Below are 21,879 nucleotides of genomic sequence, written 5' to 3' on the forward strand. Positions count from 1 at the left end.
TTGATATTCTATGGGTTGAAGTGAGTTGTGTAGTGGGTTTGTAGCACAGTTGGTTTAGTCTAGCTCTCTGGCTGGAAAGGACCTGGATTAGAATCCAGCCTATGACTTGAAATTTTATTGGGTGTTTTTAATAGTGAGTTAGTCTCATATAAAGATAGAGGTTCCCCCCCCCCCTCCTGGAAGCTTGGGTTTTTCATCCATCAAAACAGGCAACCCAGGAAGAAGAAGACACAGGTGATGTACAGACATTGGACACTAAAGGATTAGTCACCTTATTCCATCAGATTTGGTTTCCAACATCTGCATGGTAAAAGTGTGGGTCTAATTATAAATCAGGATGGATTATTGAAGTTCTATTCATTAGTTTAAATTTGTCAGTAAATGTGATTAATAGTGGTGAAATTGAATACTCAATTCAGATGAACAAAGGCAAGCAGAGCAGCACCAATAAAGTGTGATCAAAATCCACACAGATAAATTTTGAGTATCATCATGATCACTGAATAGGTTGCTGAAAAGGTGAAAATACTATTAAATATACAAACTGATAGATGACTGTATGAATAATAATACGAGAAGCTGACATTATTTCAAGTCATTATCGATCAGTTCTGATTGCAACAAAGATGGGAATGTTTGAACATAATTACAAACAGATCTTTCTAAAAAATGTCGATGTATGCATATATGTATTAAACAACTGCACAAAAGTGTTCTGTACACTTTTTTAAATTGAACTCTGAATTTAAAAAAGGATACAAAAGGCTTTATCAATATCATTGTATCCCAAGCCACAAAGCGAGTGTTATGAAGTTAACATTGAAAGCACCAACTTATCTTCTGATATTCTATATCAGAATATCAGAAGAGATAAGTTGGTGATATTCTATATTTATGGTTTATTTTCTTTTACTGAACAAATGAATGCATAGAATGAGAAAAGTAAAGGATTTGACAACAGCAACTAATTTAGTATACCCTAAGAAGTTAGGTCCATTAGATTTGTGTTTCAGTGCGATAAAGCAAAGAACTAATTTCCACTCTGAATAAAGCTTGGTTTGTGTGAGCAGACCATGATTATGAATAACTAACAAGCTGTGGGTTTGAATCCCACTGTAGCAGAGATTTCTGACAAAGAGTTCATATAGCAAACATTTTTTCAGAGCCTGGTGCAAGGCCATCACCCTGCTTATTCAAGGCATAAAGTGAGTTGAGAAAGTACCATGTTTGGTCTTAACAGTAGTGCTTCCAAATTATATAATCCTTAGTGCACCCACAGCACTAACACACCATAGATTGATGTAAGAAAATTTGCTTCTTCCCCATCCCATTTCATCCACTGTAAATGCTAATTATAATAACTTTACAGTTTTTTTTTTCCCTTCAAAATTTTCATTCTTGTTAGAAGCAAATGTTCAAACATTTCACCCTGCTTATACAGTATCTTCAAAACTCGAATCAGGTTTTCTTTTTCACTTTGTGAACAGGTGTTTTATTGAAATAAGTTATGACAATGACAAGCGAAGTACTGAGCAAGTCATTGACCACTCTCGTTATATGAATCATTAGGGCCAACATTTGGCATGCTGTTAAATGTAGTTCTAAGTTAAATATTATCATTCTGCCACTTTCAAGTTTCCAAGAAATAATTTTATGAACTACAGGCTTAAATTTAAAAGTAAGTGAATCATGTGTTGCACTCCTTTATGTAATTAATAGCAATCCATTAGCTCCTGCTTTTACTGACAACAAAATTATTCAGTATGTCAAGCACCGTCTCAACACTGTCAACTGGCATTCCACAGCTGAGCAGAGACTGCCTTCAAAGCCATCACTAGGAAGACAATCTGTTAGTAAATGGCTAATAGAAGTGGTTGATAATGTAACTTGGAATCATGGACAAAATAGCAATTAAGGATACAACTCAGTGCAATTTATTCTGACCAGTCTGCCTGCTATGTGTAATGAAAAACACTGCTACCGCTATGAGCTCAACTAACTACCTTCAACTGAAAAGTCCTTATAAAGGTTCCTTTCATCCTAGACTGCATATGAACCAAAGAATCGTTGCTAATAAGTGCTCAAAGAGGTAGTGGAATGAAAGAATCCCATAAATGAATAAATAATTAAAGAGGCAAAACCTAATATTAATAGCATGTTTTATGACACTACCATAACTTCTCACACACAGCAATTGCAGTAGTGATATTCATTGCTTTTCTGAGGAGAATTCTGATATGGCCTAGAAAGAGGATTTTTAAACTATTTTTACTAAAAACTGAACAGGGAAGCCAACAGAATATTAGGCATTAAAGAAAGTTATTTTATGAAAATAATAGAAATATTAATTTTTTGATAACAGTACCTTATGTGCTAAAGTCATTAAAGGAGTGAGGATGCAGCCTATTCAGCTGAAAGTCAGAAGTCATCCAGGCAACCAATGGCTGCTAATTTGGTGAAACCTGCTACTGATAATTATATATTTTATCATCATCATCATCAAATTTCTGCCATGTACCCTCAAGGGGTGTACAGGATATGACAGTACTACATGAAAAAATTACATCATTACTAACTTCCTATCTACAATTTTCCTCCAAATCAGTCTGTTACTTGTCAAGACTCCAACATTATCAGATCTTATATTTCTATCGTCTAAGGCACTTTGTACTGTATCAATCCACCTATATCTTGGTCTTCCTCTGGGTCGTTTTTCTGCCAACCTGGTAGAGAACACTTGTTTTGCTAATCTTTCCTCTCCCATTCTATTTAAGTGACCATACCATCTGAGATTAGCTCTGCTAATGCATTCCTGGATGCTGACAATGTCAAGTTCTTTCCTAATATCCTCATTTTTAATATGATATTGCCATTGATGCCATCTGTTCACGCCTCTAATCTTTCTCAGGACTCTCATATCTGCGGTCTCTAGTCTTTGGTCAAGTGTTTTACTTCTGACCCAGCTCTCAGATCCATAAGTTAAAATTGGTTTGAACACAGTCTTGAATACAGCTAATTTAGTGTTCCGACTAATTTCTTTCTTATTCCATATGAATTTATTCAATTGACTTCCCACCATACCAGCTTTGCTGATTCTGTTGTCTATTTCTATATTTAGTTTACCATCTTCAGAAAAATTGTGCCTAAGTAGCTGAAATGTTTTATTTTACTTGTTCCACAGGTTCTCCATTCACAACACAGTTGACATTTTCAATGATTCTGCCTATTTTCATTGTCTTTGTCTTTTTATTGCTGACCTTCATACCATATCTATTACAACAGCTATTCAATTTAGTCAGAGAATCTTGCAGACTTGTAGCAGATTTATTTAGAAGTATAACATCATCCGCATAAAGCAAAGAGCTGACATTAACATCTCCAATTTTGATATCACGTTTAATACCACATTCCTTCATAATGTGATCCATATAGATAATGAATAACAGAGGGGATAATGTACATCCTTGTCTCACACCAGATTTAACATTAAACCATCTTCCTGTACTTCCTTCAATTCTAACTGCTGACTCACAACTCAAATAAAGACTAAGTATTGCTTGATATAATGCCCCATTGACACCATATAACTGCAGCGTATTGAATAGCTTCTCTCTTGGCACCTTGTCATATGCCTTTTCCAAATCGACAAAACTTAAATACAGATCTTTGTTATATTCCTATGCTTTCTCGACTATTTGTCGTAAAGTGAAGATCTGATCCTGACAGCCTCTATTTGGCCTGAATCCAGCTTGTTCTTCACCAAGCTTTTCTTCCACAATTCTTCTCAACCGTTTCTCAAGTATACTTGCATAGATCTTGCCAGGAACACTCAGTAGGGAAATACCTCTGTAATTCTCACATTCAGTTTTATTTCCCTTTTTATATATGGGTACTATGAGAGCTCTACTCCAATCATCGGGAATTCGTCCCTCTGTCCAGGCTTTCTGAACTATGCAGTGCAGCCACTGTAAGACTCTTATACCACCATACTTCAGCATTTCTGGTCGAATATCATCTACTCCTGCTGCCTTTCCACATTTCAAGCCTTTGATGGCTTTTTCTACTTCAAGTATGGATATTTCCTGACTGTATGCCTGGTCAGTGTTTTTTATCACTATGCTGTCATCACTGCTTGTTTCATTTAGCAGTTTTTCAAAGTAATTACTCCATACTTCAAGGATATCTTTTTCTCCTGTTTTCATTTCACCTTTATCATCTCTAATTCCTTTTACAGCACTCTTTCCTCCATTCCTAAGCTTCTTCAACAACCTCCAGAATATTTTGCCACCTTCTTGATATTTATTTTCTATATTCTTGCCAAAGTCCTCCCATGACTTTTGTTTAGATAGTTTTACACACTGTTTAGCTTTCTTACATTTGTTTCTGTATTCTGTAAGAGTAAAAGCTGACTTATTTGCCAGGAACTTTTGATATGCTTTCTTCTTTTCCTTCACTGCCTCTTTAACTTCCTGTGTCCACCAGGGAGTTCTGATTTTTTTATCTTTGCACACAACCTCACCACATGCCTCTCTGGCAGAATCAATCAATGTTTCCTTCAGAGTTTGCCACTGAATCTCCAAGGTTTGATTCCTGTTCTCAAACTCTTTCATTTTCTTTTCAATAATATTTCTGTATTTTAGTCTACAGGTTACATCCGAGAGCTGCTCAACTTTTATTCGCTTTAAAACTTTCTTACATGTTATTCTTTTCAATATGAAATTCAATTTTATCCTGCTCAATACTAAATAGTGATCAGTTCCAATTTCAAATCCTCTGTACACTCTGGTGTCCTGCACCAGGGAGAAAACATCGCTATCAACAATAACATAGTCAATGAGACTTTTCTTATTCCTAGCCTCTTTTCTCCATGTCAATTTGTGCACATTTTTATGTTGGAACATGGTGTTAGTAATAACCAGTCCATGTCCTGAGCAGAAATCCAACAGATATTTGCCATTATTATTAGCTTTGCTCTTTTCTCCAAATTTTCCCAAAATATTTTTGTATGTCTCACAATCATTTCCTACTCTACTATTTAGATCCCCAACAAGGACCAACTTTTCCTTTTTCACTGTGTCAGTTGCTTTTTCTAAAGCCTCAAAAAATTCCTCCACTTCTACCTTCGTAGAACCTTCTGTGGGACCATAGGCACAAATAAGTCTCATTGTCCAGTTCCCCATTCTCATATTTGCCCACATTACTCTACTTGAGACCGACTGCCATTCAAGAAGATTAGCCTCGTATTTTGTGTTGAATACTATGGCTACTCCTTCTTTTCCTTGATTGTTATTGCCTGAATATAACATTTTGTATTTATTGCTCAGATAGATCTCACCAGTTTTGGTCTTTTTTGTTTCAGTCACCCCTATTATGTCGATCTGGAACTTATCTAATTCCTCAGCTAGCTCCATTTCTTTGCCATTCAGGCTTCTTACGTTGATAGTACCGATCTTTAACTCTGGTGATGTTGAGTTGGGGTTTGTTTTCAGATTTGTTCCAGTAGCTGACTTTTCGCTGTTCGCCCTGGTTCCCTGGCGAAAACAATGGGGGCCTTGTTTAACCGGGCGACGCCCCAGCCGGCATGAAATTTTGTCATGTTGTACCATCATTTTTTATTTTGGTTTAATCAGTAAGAATACAATTTGGTCGGCTAAATCCCAAATTGCCAGCCCATCCTCGTTCGTTCAGTATCAAAGTAGATACCCTACAGGGTGCACCACGAGAAGGTGAGGATTGGACATTAGGTCAGAAGCCCTGGTCGGTTCTCCGCATTCCTTTAAAGGCTATGTGGAGGTCTCCTCTCAGTTATACAGCTTTGACCCTTAAGCACCCCTATATATTTTATATGAATCTTTATAAGAGAATGGGTTAAATATGTAGAAGACCTCTTTACTGATAACAGACAAAACCCAGAAAATACTTATGAACAGATGGAAGACCCCTGCATTCTAAGATGAGGTGGAATGTGTGCTGAACTCAGCTGAAAATGTTAAAGCCTTAGGCCTCGATATACCAGTAGGAATAGTAAAGTTATTAGAAGGCAACAACATTACCATATTAGTAAAACTATTTAATATGATCTACAATACAGGCATAATACCTCAAGACTGGTTACAGTCGACCTTCATCATGCTACCTAAAAAAGCAAATGTAAAAACTTGCAATGATTATAGAATGATCAGTCTAATGAGTCACGTTCTCAAAATGTTTCTGAAAATAATTCAAAAAGAATATACAGAAAATGTGAAGACGTCATCAGTGATACCCAATTCAGCTTCAGAAACAGTTTGGGAACAAGAGAGGCTCTTTTCTGTTATCAAATCTTATTCCAAAAATGTAGTGACCAAAACAAAGGAAGTATTCACTTGCTTCGACTCTGACAAAGCATTTGACAAAGTCCAACATACGAAAACGATTGAACTATTAAAAAGAATTGGATTAGATGGTAAAAACATCAGGATCATTGAAAACTTATATTGGAACCAAGGGGCATCTGTTCAAGTTGATAACATTATTATTACAGACTCCATTTACATCAAATAAGGAGTAAGGCAAGAATGTGTGCTGTCGCCTCTCCTTTTTAACATATAATCAGAAGCCACATTTCAAAAAAAAAAAAAAAAAAAATCTTAAAAGGAAGAGAGGAAGCGATTAATGTAAATGGTGAAATCATCAGTAACATCCGATATGCTGATGACACAGCTCTCTTAGCTGACAATATTCAGGATCTTCAAAATCTTCTGGAACTAGTGAATGAGGAGAGTTAAAAAATGGGATTAAAACTCAATATCAAGAAACCAATTCTTAATTCAGCACTTTCTTTAAGTGGGAAACAAACAGAAAGAATGACAAAGTTTAAATATCTCAGATGCTGGTTAAACGAAAAATGCAATCCAGAAATGGAAATAAAATTAGAATTGAAATGACAAGAAAAAAATTTTCTCTTGATGAAATCAACACTGTGTAACTGCAATTTAAATTTAGAGCTTAGAGTATGCGTGGTTAAATGCTATGTATGGTCTGTACTGCTGTACAGTGCAGAAACTTGGACCTTGAAGACAACATCAGTAAAAAACTTGAAGCCTTTGAGATGTGGTTATACAGACGAATGTTAAAAATCCTACAGACAGCAAAAATGTCCAATAAAGAAGTACTGGAACAAATGGGGAAATCACGTGAACTTTTAGATACCATAAAAAATAAGGAAAACTGCATATGTTGGTCACCTACTTCATAATGAAAAATATAAGATACTTCAATTGATTATAAAAGGGAAGATGAATGGAAGAAGAGGACAAGGAAGATGAAGAAAATCTTGGCTGGCAAACATCAGACAATGGATTGGAATGAGCTCTGAAGGACTGTTCAGAATGGCTGAGGATTGCTCAAAATTTGCCAAGGTGATTGCCGACCTCCAATAGGAGATGGCACTTGAAGATATGAATCTTTGAAAAGTCTCAAATGTTAAAGACAAAAATTCTAGAAGGAAGACTGTTTTGCAATGATGAAACTGTACACATTAGAATTATATAAATCCCATGGATGCAGTTTGTATTTGTATTAGAAATTAAGCATATGTCAAATTAAATACACTGACAAGCATGTGCGGCTCTTCCCCAATGATTAAAGTAACCATTCTTCAATTAACTGGTGGCATAATTGAATTTCACCAGGGACATAAATGTCTGCAAATATCTTTAAGTGAAAAATGAACTTATCAGTGTAAGATCACTAATCCCACTTACTGGAGCCCTGAAGTGGCTGGAAGAAATTTATATAATTAATGTGGAAACCCTGCTTTTATATAATTTATATAATATAATTTATATAATTAATGTGGAAACCCTGCTCTAGAGACCAGACAAAGCTTCATCTATTGAAAAATTCAACCGAAGTAGAACTGCCAAAATTGCCTGAATTTTAGAAAATGTATCAATTAGCAAAATATCCTTAGAAAATGTGACTAACAAGAGAACAAATGTACTATAGATTTGCAACCCTTTGAGTGAAAGTCAGAGGATGAGAGGAATGCAAGACTATATTTTATAGGTGCGTCGTGAGGGATAGTTTCAATTTGGATTACATGAGATACTGATGCAAGGTAAAATTAAATGTGGTTTACTGTATCATTACTTCATAAAGAGTGCATAAACTCTAATGGCTGTTTTCAAAATGAGCAGTTTTGGTTTTGAGTTGCAGCCAAAATGCCAGAAGGCCAGTGTATTAAACAGGGTGATTGTGAAGCATGCAACAAAGAAATAACATCTGTTTTGAGGTTAATTACAACAAATGCTGTAATTAACCTCAACATAACAAATGTTGAAAGTGGCCAGCTCCTTCATGAAAATGCAAATTCATGCTCTTTTTACCGGTTTGATGCTACCTTATAAAGCACCTGATGTTTTCAATTACTGTTTAAAAGTTCATTTTTAGTTCATCCAGTGTGTGAAGAGGATTATTCTGATAAACAACATCCCAAAGGAAAAAATCTTGGTGATAAATCTGGATCTTGGGAGCTTGAATTCTTTCAAAGTGAGATGACCGAAACATTCTGGCAAAAAATGTATGGTACTATTAGACGTGGCATGTAGCACTGTCTTGTTGGAACTAACAATGGCATTCACTGACATCAAGCGAACTGCATGATGTCTTGGAAGATGGAACTGTTCACCATCATTTCAAAGAAAATTGGTCCCACTATACGACAGTGTGATATCACACATTAAACTCCAATTTTTTGAGAATGCAAAACTATTTCATAAAAAGCATGTGGATTTTCACATGACCATATTCTGTAGTTTTGACTATTCACATACCCACTGATGTGAAACCAGGCATCGTCAGTGAAGAAAACCATATTAAGCATCCCTCTCTCTCTTTACCATGTTCATCAATGAGTGAGCGTAATCATCTGCAGAAGATTATTCATTTGCCTTTATCAAGGTCCTTCAGTTCATGGACTGAGTGCACATGATATGGATGAAGGTGTAACAATCTCATAGCTTTCTGAGCACTACTGTATGATACTGATAATTGCATGGCAAGTTTCCTGAGGCTTTTTGTTGGGGACTCCCTGCAGTGCTCTCACTTTATCTCATTCATTTTATCATCAGTCAAAATGGAGGATCTTCCAGAACGATTCCTATCTGCAACAGATCCAGTTCACAAAAACACTACACTAATCTCATTATTGTTGAATTTTGAGGGACTGCTGTACCTGTATATTCCTCACAAAATTCCTCAGCAACAAATGCATAAGAGCGATCAGTGAAATAACTTTCAAAATGAAACTCATTGTGGCTGGGAAAAGACATTTCACTTCCACAATGAACAAAGCTACACTGAGAACAACCTGTACATGTAATAATATGAGGGTGACATCTAATGGCATAAGGAATGATTATAATGATTTGGAAACAACTGGTACAAATTCAAACTTTCAGATGCCACTTTACGATCACCCTGTATGTATTTATTGCATGCAATGTTAGCTGCTATGTAAAGTCATTTCAACAGAATGATAAATGTCACATCATCGCAATGCATTATGGAGGCACTTTATATATTGCATACGATTAATATATTAAAAGTTTATGTTTTGCACTTGGTTAGACTATAATAAATTTAGCTTAATCCTTTATCCAAGTGTAAGCAAACAAAGTGTGCGCCTGAAAATATCTTCAGGACTGAGGTAAGGTGGTGCAACACCAGGCAACTCTGAGCAGAGGTGGACCAAGTTCTCTCATCACTCCTTGTTTCAGTATCTCCCATAATGCAAAGCACATCTCCTTGTGCTTTGCATTATGGGAACATGTATACTTGTGAACATGTATACAGCTATGCATTAAAGGAAGGGCCACTACCCAGACCGGTTTCGACCTTTATTGAGGTCTCGTCAGTGGGAGGCAGACCCAAACATGGAGATACTAAGACAGAAGCAATAGGAGAGGTCATATTTACCTATACAAGTTGCCAACAGGTGTACCACCTTATTATTGAATTACTCTGGATTTAGAGAAAGATGTTGGAAGTTTATGTTTTGCACTTGGTTAGACTATAATAAATTTAGTTTAATTGTTTATCCAAGTGTAAGCAAACAGTTTGCACCTGAAAATATATTCAGGACTGAGGTAAGGTGGTGCAACGCCAGGCAACTCCGAGCAAAGGTGGACCAAGCTCTCATCACTACTTGTCTCAGTGTCTCTCATAATGCAATAGTATCCCACAATAGTATCTCCACATTTGGATCTGCTTCCCAGTGACAAGACTTCAATAAAGGTCGAAACCAGTCTGGGTAGTGGCCCTTCCCTTAATGCATAGCAGTATACATGTCCGCAAGGAGATGTGCTTTGCATTATGGGAGATACTGAGACAAGGAGTGATGAGAGCTTGGTCCATCTTTGCTTGGAGTTGCCTGGTGTTGCACCACCTTACCTCAGTCCTAAAGATATTTTCAGTCACAAACTTTGTTTGCTTACACTCGGATAAAGGATTAAAATAATTTATTATCGATATATTAGAATTAATGGTAAATGAATTATGTAGTGTTGACATGCTCTTCAAATACAATTACTACAGATAATTTATTATGATTAATTTCAGTTTACATTAGCTGTTGTATGCTCCCAACAAAATTTGTATAGCTTGAAAATGGTCTCTAACACTATAAAAATATTGGTATTATAAAAAGTTTATTAACACAACTTAAAATATTGAAGAACTTTTAATATCAAAAGCTTATATCACATTAAAAAGTGAGGAGTTTATGAAGATTTCACTGAAATATGAATCATTTGCTAAATTAAAATATATATTTTTTTTTACCTGAGGAAGTTTTTTATCCTCATCAGATAAAACATCCATGGCATTTTTAAATACTTCTTCCACAAGATTTTTTTCTTCATCTATAAATTTTTTTAGATAATTAGAATTGTCCAAAATGCAAGGATTTATGAAATATATCTGTAGCAAAATTAAATTAAGCAGATTAAGAGGAAAACAAAGTAATTCATGTTTTCTAACATGAGTAACAAATTCAATAATAGAACCTACTTAGTACACATTACAGTAAACCCTCGATTTAATGGACTAATAGGGGCTAAAGGATGTCCGTTAAATAGCGAATTTTTTAAAATAAAAATATCTGTAACATTATACTGCAATTTTATAAATATTAGCACTGTAATAACAAAAAAATTGTTTTTTTATTACAGTGCTAATACACACAATACACACAATTTTTAACACATTTTTCAGACTTTTAGATGTGAAGTTAATGTTGAGGTGCTTGGTTAAAACCTTGGTAATCCTGCTTTGAAAAAAACAATAAATTTTTTTTAAACTTTTGATTGAATTCTGCTGTTTTTTTCATAATTAACTCCCTAAAATTACGAAAATGTGTGTAATAAAACTGCCACAGAAAATCACGCCATGCGACAAAAGAGACAATTACAGTGGGATTGGTGTGATCACGTCCTGATCATTCGGCGAACATGTTTTATGAGCAGTAACTCATTTATGTTGGCTAAATTACTACAGTGTTTTTCCAACATATGATAGCCTATTTGCCAAAATTGGTGGCACTGTGACGTGTGGCTGGTGGTTGATTTAGCTGTATAAAGTTGTTTACGCGTTTTAGTGAAATATTTTTGTTGAGGAGCATTTCTTTTAAAATTATGATGTTTAGGTTGAGCACATTGCATATAGGTTTGTGTAAATTGTCTATTGGTTTTTAGTGAGTATACTTTATGAAACTGTAGTGGTAGAGAATGTGCGAGCAACTAAGCCTAATTTGAGTAGAAGCTTATTATAGTACTTTGTTGTATGCAACTGCTTAAGAATTTCTGTCGCTAGTACTATGCTACTCAATTTAATTAAGGAATCCTAATATACGGGGGGGGGGGGGGGTAGCAAGGGGCCAACCACCCCTCCTGTAAAAACCCTATTGGTTACGAAACAAGCACCATAGAAGCCTCGGAATTCGGACGCCTTTGCAACTATGATTATTAATCGTTTTGGGACCTGGAATATATGTAGTTTCGTGAAAGAAGGAGCTCTTTTTAATGTAATGAATGTCTTACGACAGTATAAAATTGAACTTTGTACTGTACAAGAAGCACGTTGGCCAGGACAAGGCTCGACCTGCAATCAGGGGTACACGCTATACTATAGTGGTGACGACAGAGGACGAAGAGTCCTCGGAACTGCGTTTTTAGTTAGTGATAACTTTTTTTGTAATATTTTAAATTTTAAACCTGTGAACAATCGGCTGTGTACTATTAGAGTTAAGGGACATTTTCAAAATGTGTCTATTGTGAACTGTTATGCACCTACTGAAGAGAGCTCAGAGGAAGCTAAAGATTGTTTCTACAAAGTGCTTGAGCGTACTTGTAATAATCTACCATCCTATGATGTGAAGCTAGTGTTGGGAGATTTCAACGCGAAGCTGGGGAGAGAGCGTGTGTGGCGCCCTTTCGTAGGTAGTGAGAGCCTACATGAGGAGTGCAATGATAACAGGATCCGACTTGCGAGTTTTGCTGCCATTATGGGATGCTTTGTAAAGAGCACTATGTTTGCACATAAAGATGTCCACAAACAGACCTGGAGATCGTCAGATGGTAGAACAGCTAACCAAATAAACCATGTACGGATGTGAGAAGTTTCAGAGGAGCAGATGGAGATAGCAACCACTATCTGATAGCCTGTGATTTCAGGCATAGAATTGCAGTTCAGAAGCCCACGTGTCCTACCATACGATCAGCATGGGACCTGGACAAGTTGAAAACAGCGGAAGGCAAGCGGGCTTTCCAGTTAGAGTTGCAGAAGCGGTTTGGGGAGTTACAGGAGGAAGAGGATGATCCAGATAGGATATGGGACACCATCAAAAATACGATCGTGTTAGCTGCCTCGAGAACTGTGGAAAAGAGAAAGAGGAGAAGAAAAGCATGGTTTAATAGACAGTGTGAAGAAACTATAGCGAAACGAAGGGAAACACTATTGAACTACCTAGCAGATAGTAGGAAGAAAGCTGCATATGAGAGGGTGAGAAGAGTGGTGAATACATGTCTACGCAGGGAAAAGCGGAAGTATTTTAATGAGAAAGTGGCTAGTATAGAGAGAAATAGGGTGACGAATAATGGACGGGAGATGTACCGGATGATCAAAGCCATGTGAGGTGCCCAGACACAAGTGACAACCATAAGAGATGAGAGCGGAAATCTATTAACAAACTCAAAAGATGCTCTCGCTCGGTGGCGTAGATATTTTGCAAACTTGCTGAATGTCAATGCTGGAACATCAATATCGGAGGATTATACTCCTTATCAAACTGCTGAACCATTTATTGATGAGTCGACATTTAGTGAGATTACTGGTGCTATCTGCATGCTGAAAAATAATAAGGCTCCAGGAGTGGACTGCATACCGGCGGAGCTCCTGAAGAATGGTGGGGACATCCTGCTGGAGCAGCTGCACCGGCTAATCTCGACGATCTGGTGAGAAGAAAGGCTGCCAGACGAGTGGAAGGAGTCGCTGATCACCCCCAGTATAAAAGAAAGGAGATAAGGCTCAATGCAGCAACTATAAGGACATCTCACTGCTATCGACTGGCTACAATGTACTGTCTAACATCATGCTAATGCGCCTCACACCATATGCAGAAGAGTGCCTTGGTGACTACCAGACGGGCTTCAGGAGGAACCGTTCTACAATAGACCAACTCTTCACGCTGCGCCAAGTTTTTGAAAAGTGCTGGGAATATAACCGGGAAGTTCATAATATTTTCAGACTTTTCTAAAGCCTATGACTCAATGATATGCCCAAAAATATGGCATGTGTTAGAAAAGCTGGGAATTCCTCGAAAACTCCAAAAAATGGCACAGGTGTGCGTAGCTGGTTCGAGAGCAAGAGTGAAAGCAGAAGATGACCTTTCGGACCCATTTGGAGTACAGACTGGTGTGAAGCACGGTGATGGGCTTTCTCCAATTCTCTTCAATCTAGTGCTGGAAAAAGTAATTAGAGACACACAGCAAGTGGCAGGTGGAGTCGACATGGGGATGCAAGTTAGGATTCTTAGCTACGCTGACAACCTCAATGTTATGGCGCATCAACGGGACGACACGATGGCACTGATTACTGCTATTGAAGAAGCTGCAAAAGAAGTTGGCCTGAAAATAAATGCCGAGAAGACAAAATACCTTTTTATGAGTCGCCATGCTGCTCAAGATCCAGAGGGAGCTGCACAGTTTGAGAGGGTGAAGGTATTTAGGTACTTGGGTTCTTTCGTGACTGAAGACAACAAAGTTGAGACTGATGTCCAGAGTCAGATAAATACTGCGAATGTGGCCTATTATCAGGTGGGTTCCCTTTTCGCCTCACACTTGCTGTCTTGGACTACAAACGTGGGATTATACAAGACTTTGATCAGGCCTGTTCTCCTCTACGATGCTGAAGCGTGGACTCTCACGGCAAGACAAGCCGATCACCTTAGAGTATTTGAGAACAAGATGCTACGACGTATCTATGGAGGGGTCATGGCAGACAAAGTCTGGAGGAGGCGGTCCAATGCTGCCATACACGCTTTATACAACTTGGCAGACGTCTTGATGGAGCTGCGAGCCTTCAGTGGCTGGGGCACCTGTACCGTATGGGCCCTGAAAGGACTGTGAGACAAGCATGGGAGGCCCAACCCCAATCAGGGAGGCCAAGAAAGAGATGGGCGGATCAGGAGAAGGAAGACCTGCAGGCTGTCGGGCTGGAGACCAGAACGTGGCAGACAGTCACAGAGGACCGTGCCCAGTGACAACATGTGGTGCTTGAGGCCAAAATTCCCCCGGGCTGATAGCGCCTGGCTAATGTAACGTAATGTAATTTGCCAAAAATTTGTTAAAAATAACAGGAAATTAATAACAAAAAATAGCCTGTTAATTTAATTAAGCAAATCTTGGTTAAAAGCATTTTAAAATTAACAGGGTGTTAATTTTCATGTGACATACAGGCCGTAAATTTTGTCAGTTAAATCCAAAGTCCATTAAATCAAGGGTTTACTGTATTAAGCAAAGATATATCAATCATCAATATAATTTTTTGGAGTACCCTCATAGGATGTACAGATGTGGTAATCTAATGCAATTAATATTTTGTAATCAATTTACAATCAACAACTTGTTCCAAACTGATTATTATTTTTCAAATCTGACTTATATACAGTAGGACTTGCATCAACCCACCTTTATCATCACCATCAAATCGGAATATTGTATATGCAAAATTTGTGATATACATTACATCACACACACACCTTTCATTTGATGTACAGTAAGAATATGTGATAGCACTATATGATTGAATTTACACATTTATCTTGGTTGTTAAATCTGGAATTTTTTCCTGCAATTTTTGTCTCAAACATATGCTTTGCTAATCTTTCATCTTCTATTCTAAAGTGATGATACCATCTGAAATGAGACCTCTCTTGCAACAGAAAAATAAACTTTCAACATCTTGCAACAGATCTCAATCACATACACCACACTTTTCTAATAGTTACAGCTCTCACAATATCAAAAATAAATAAATAAATAATAATAAATAAACAATCCTTCCACCAATTCATGGCCTTTTCTTCAGAAAGATAAGATTTTAGTAATACTATCACTATCCCCTATATCCGAGGCACATCATAAAAAATATCCAGAATCTTAAAGAAATACAATCTTTGCACCACTTAAAACTAACTACCCTTATCCACTCCACTAAACAGAAATTCTCCAAGTTGGCATACTATGGACAGACAAGAAGATCAGCTCTCATCCAAATGGAAGAACATAACTGCAGTTATGACTATGGTCAATCTGGCCTTGCAGACTATGATTTGGATACAGATCACAAAATCAACTGAAAAAAGACCACATGCTCCATCATAGCAAATTTAAAAGAGAGAGAGAGACTGTATTTTTGAACTTGCTGCTGCTCTTAAAAATCAATCTTGATTTAAATAAATATGGTTGCATAAAATTTCCCAGAATATGGGAAACACATACTTTGCAATCCCAGTTTAAATCCTAGGCTGCTGACACATGTCCATAGAGGGTACTACCTAGTTAGGACTCAAGTTTTTTGTCCATGTACTTCAGTTAGTTTTGTGCTGCCTTTGTGTGTGTGTGTGTGTGTGTGTGCATTACGTCTCATTTTGTACACCTTGTTGATATCTCTGTAACTGAGATGAAATATTGGAAGTATTAAATATGTTTTTTAATAATTTCCTAGTGCTGTTTCACTCCATTAAACCATTAAACTTTTATCATGGTTTTTTTTCAGCATTTAAGTCTTAACAAACAAATAGTGGAGACTGTATACAACCCCACCTTATACCTGATTCAGCATCAAACTATAGGCACAATGCTATAAGTAATAAATTATTCACTAAAATAAACTACCCTGGTCCCTATGATGTTGATATAGTTAGGGTAGACTATACTGCTCAGTATAAGGTTCCATTTATGCCAAACAGAGTTCTGTTTGGTGACTTCAGTCTGGCCTGAATGCAACTTACCCCCCCCCCCAACTTTTCACAGTCATTATTTCTCAAGTATGCTTGTATAAATCCTTCCTGGAACATAACATTTGGGAAGGAAATTTCTGTATAACATAATGTTTTACTTTCCTTTTTACAAAATATAATGAAACCCTTAAGCATGTGACAAAGCCTTCTAGATAACATAATGTTGCCAAAGAAAAATTTTGAATACCACTATGGTTCAGCATTTTATATCAAATTCTCAAGTTGCCTTTCTGCACTACAGGCTTCTGATGGTTTTTCTACATAAAATATTCGCATACTGTGAATTTCGTAATTTTTCGAAATAATAATTTAATACATATTTTTAGTGCAGGTATACAAAATTTTTTTGTAATCACATTGATGACTTTAATTCCTATAGCAGACTCCTTTTTTTTTACAACTTTTTACAACTGGAATAAATTTGCTATTATGATTGTATGATATGCCGAGCTACAGAAATGAGGTGAAAAAAATGCGTATACTAAATGGCAGGTTGCTGACCAAGACCAGAGCTCACAACTGAGAATGAAACATTTTAACTAAATATGAATGATTTTTAATAACTGAATTAGTGTGGTTTAATTTTATTTAATCTTGTGAAGAGGCTTAAGTGCTGTGAGGACATTATGTTGGAGGTTTAATGGATTTTTGTTTAATGGAGTGAATACAATCGTAAAATGAACATTATCCTCCGCGATCGCGCTACCTACATCCCGCTAGAACACGACCCCACAAAAACGCAAGTTAAGAAATTAAAAATCTTACTTAAAAAAGTAACCTCCTGGCCCCCCGACGCCACGAAAAAACTTAAACCTTTCCGCTCCCGTCCCCCCCGAATATACGGTTTACCAAAAATCCACAAATCTAATTCCCCACTCAGGCCTATAGTAGATGCCACCAATGCACCTTGTTACAGACTGTCTAAACAGCTGGCCAACTCTCTGTCCCCCCTCACCGGAAATTCAGCTTCCTATATAAAAAACTCGACCCACTTTAAAGCCCTCACAGAAAATTTAACCTTGAATAATACAGACATATTAGTAAGCTTTGATATCTCCTCCTTGTTTACCAATATTCCCTTAACTGACACTTTATCTCTCTTAGAAAACGTTTTTCCCCCTGACATCTTAGATCTCTTTTCCTTTGCCATCAACTCTGGGTATTTCGCTTGGAATAACAAAATCTACAAGCAGATAGAGGGAACTGCCATGGGCTCCCCCCTCTCACCCCCCTTGCCAATTTCTATATGGAAGATTTCAAAAACGAGCCATAGACTCAGCCCCACTCAAACCGTCTATCTGGCTTAGATATGTAGATGATGTAACTGGTAATTAATTTACGGAATTAACAACGCATGTAAAGTAAATTAATTAAAGATAACTTTAATGAATCACTTCTATATTTCGACAATGTCACATTGTCATCTTCAGGAACATAAAGATATGGTATGTGCACTAAAGGAACTAACAAAGCAAATGAGGAAGAAATTAAGACACTAATTTTGTTCCTAAAGTCCTAATGGTGCCCTCTTGCGGGCTAATTTGGTAGTCTTGGCCGTTGGGCTGAAGTTCTCATAATGAAAGTCTCCCAAATTTGGGGCAGTTTCATACACCCAAATTTGTTGAGGTTAGGAACATTTTTTAGAGCTGCTGAAGATTCTTTGAATAATCTTTCGTATTTAAACTTGCTGCGATGGATTATTTTTGTCTTCTTCCAACGAATTTTATGGTGGGTATCTAAGGCATGGTCTGCCAGCCCAGAGCGGCTGTACTGGTGAAACCGGATGTAGTCTTGGTGTTCTGAAATCCTGATATTTGTTGTTCTGCCTGTTTGGCCAAAGTAGGACAATTTGCAGCTGCAAGGAATTTGCAGCTTTAATGAATCACTTCTATATTTCGACAATGTGACATTGTCGAAATACAGAAGTGATTCATTAAAGTTATCTTTAATTAATTTACTTTACATGCGTTGTTAATTCCGTAAATTAATTACCAGTTATGTCTAACCAACGTATAAGTCTTACCACTAGAATCATGATCATCCACGGAGATGCAATCGCACGAAAGGCCCGTCAATACGGCAAATTGAGGTTAAAGATATCGAGGCAAATAAATCGCCTGATGTTCCTAAAACGCTGCCGGGATAACAAAGTGATCCCCAACTGTGTCAAATAGAAGCACCGTTTCACTTCCGAGAAAGCTCTACGCATTTATAACCGCACTAGCTTCGCCCTGTTAAGAGAACAAATTACCGCGGCGCGCGTTCTCCTTGCCGACGAAAACAAAAACGTACGGGCGCTAGAGGAAGAGCTTTCTAACACACTCGGCCTTGATCTATGGTCGATACTCCATGACATATCATGCACATCGGCAAGAAAGGAATTCGAAAAAATACGTAGTCGGCACGTAAAAAAATACGAAAACCTGACCAAGACTTCTGCTTCTGTACCCCAGCCACCACTTAACACAGTAGTCAACCTCTCGTCGGCAGTTTTAAAGCCTGAAGCACTCACCGCACTTTCACGTGGTCACAATTTCGCCCTAGCTCCAAAAAGGATTCCTGCTGAAGAAATCACGATTCAAATAGAGCGTGGAATTCGCAACCTGCCTATCCATATCGCCAACAACGTGAGACTGGATGTAGTCGGTGTTCTCACTAAAGCCAAACCTCCAAAATCCAACTTATCCAAAAACGAATATACAGCCCTACAAGAATTAAAAAACAACAAAAAAATAGTAATCACCAAAGCTGATAAGGGAAGCGCCACTGTGGTACTCAATCAAAAAGACTACAAAGGTAAGCTAAATTCTTTAATACGAGACCGTACTACTTACCTCCCCATTGAATATAATCCGACCAGCTCTCAGATTAGAACTATCCACAGACTCCTTAAGAAAGTCACTTCTTGGCCTGTGGAAGTCACCAACAAGCTTAAACCTTATAACTCTAGACCCCCCCGATTATATGGACTCCCAAAAATACATAAACAAAATGTGCCATTACGTCCCATAGTGGATGGCATTGATTCCCCCACATATAAATTAGCCAAACATTTAGCCAAAACGCTCACACACTACACTGGCAACACACCATCACACATAAAAAACTCGGCCCACTTTAAAGCCAGTATAGAAAACCTCACACTCCAACACACTGACATAATGGTCAGTTTTGACGTCTCCTCCCTATTCACTAATGTCCCACTCAAAGAAACCCTTGAGCTCATCCAAGCCAAGTTTCCTCCCGATATCTCAGCCCTATTTCAGTTCACAATGAACTCAGGCTATTTCGTTTGGCAAGGAAAGTTCTACAAACAGATAGAGGGGACAGCCATGGGTTCACCACTTTCCCCACCCTTGGCCAATTTCTTCATGGAGACATTTGAAGAAAAAGCCTTAAACTCCGCCCCACAAAAACCCACTATTTGGCTTCGTTATGTGGATGATGTGTTTGCTATTTGGCCACATGGCTCAGACTCGCTCCACTCCTTCCTAACACACTTAAACAACCAACATCCCAGAGTCCAGTTCACCTTAGAAAAAGAGGAAAACAACACCCTCCCCTTCCTAGACACTTTAATCACCCGCCAGCTTGATGGATCTTTGGTTTTCTCTGTTTACAGAAAACCCACCCACACTGGCAGATACATTCACCAGCAATCCCCCCCCCCCCCCTCACAACAATATGGGGTGATAAAAACACTATATAACAGGGCAAAATTAATTTGCTCAGATGACAAGGCCCTGACTATGGAACTAAACCACATCCTCAACACTTTCTTAGCCAATGGCTATAACCCCAAAAAAATCCAAAAAATACTAAAACCTGAAAACCACAACCCCTCTCCCCCCCTCAACAATAAAGACTACACCAAGTCTATCACTATCCCCTACATCCAGGGCACCTCTGAAAAAATAACTAATATCCTCAAGAAATATGACCTTACTTCCTGTTACAGACCATATAAAAAGTTGGCATCCCTTATCTGCTCTACCAAAGACCAACCACTTCCCCTAGACCTACCTGGTGTATACCAGGTCCCTTGCAGCTGCAAATTGTCCTACTTTGGCCAAACAGGCAGAACAACAAATATCAGGATTTCAGAACACCAAGACTACATCCGGTTTCACCAGTACAGCCGCTCTGGGCTGGCAGACCATGCCTTAGATACCCACCATAAAATTCGTTGGAAGAAGACAAAAATAATCCATCGCAGCAAGTTTAAATACGAAAGATTATTCAAAGAATCTTCAGCAGCTCTAAAAAACGTTCCTAACCTCAACAAATTTGGGTGCATGAAACTGCCCCAAATTTGGGAGACTTTCATTATGAGAACTTCAGCCTAACGGCCAAGACTACCAAATTAGCCCGCAAGAGGGCACCATTAGGACTTTAGGAACAAAATTAGTGTCTTAATTTCTTCCTCATTTGCTTTGTTAGTTCCTTTAGTGCACATACCATATCTTTATGTTCCTGAAGATGACAATGTGACATTGTCGAAATATAGAAGTGATTCATTAAAGTTATCTTTAATTAATTTACTTTACATGCGTTGTTAATTCCGTAAATTAATTACCAGTTATGTCTAACCAACGTATAAGTCTTACCACTAGAATGTAGATGATGTGTTCTCTATTTGGCCTCATGGCCTTGACACGTTAGATTCCTTCCTTGGTCATCTCAATAGCCTACATCCAAGAATCCAGTTTACTATGGAAAAGGAAAAGAACAATTGTTTACCCTTCCTAGACACCTTAGTCACGCGCCTGCCTAATGATACACTTGCCTTCACTGTATACAGAAAACCCACACACACAGGCAGATACATTCACAAACTCTCCCACCACCACCGCTCACAACAATATGGCATCATTAAAACCCTTACCAAGAGAGCCCACAATCTTTGTTCCAGTGGAACCGCCCTCACTACTGAGCTTAACCACATACACAGAACTTTCCTCTCCAATGGCTACAGCGAACACAGCATCAAAAAAATAATAAATTCCTCCCCCATTCCCCGTCCCTCTCTTCAACAAGAATTCAAAAATGCCATCACCATACCCTACATCCGTGGCACTTCGGAAAAAATAGCCAAGATACTAAAAAAGTATAACCTACACACAGCATATAAGCCCTACCGCAAACTGGCTACCCTTATCCGTTCTACAAAAGATCAGCTCCCTCCTCTCTCTCTGCCTGGAGTTTACAAAGTACCCTGTTCCTGTAAGCTTGCGTACTTTGGACAGACAGGCAGATCAGCATCCATCCGCCTGGAGGAACACAAGTCGTACATCGTTAAACACAACTATGGCCATTCA

The 21,879-nt window shown here is 37.9% G+C and overlaps 1 protein-coding gene across 1 annotated transcript in view; it reads right to left on the reverse strand.

The window, feature by feature from the left end:
• Positions 1–21,879, reverse strand: part of Mtr4 (exosome RNA helicase Mtr4) — a 432,027-nt gene that overhangs the window by 213,424 nt on the left and 196,724 nt on the right. Inside the window, exon 11 of the mRNA XM_090390948.1 lies at positions 10,825–10,904. Coding sequence (XP_090247074.1) covers positions 10,825–10,904 — 80 coding nt within the window. The remainder of the gene's footprint in view (positions 1–10,824; positions 10,905–21,879) is intronic.

This window comes from Typopeltis vanoorti, chromosome 3 (genome assembly GCF_054136105.1).
Source record: "Typopeltis vanoorti isolate ZY-2024b chromosome 3, IOZ_Tvanoo_1.0, whole genome shotgun sequence".
NCBI lineage: Eukaryota > Metazoa > Arthropoda > Arachnida > Uropygi > Thelyphonidae > Typopeltis > Typopeltis vanoorti.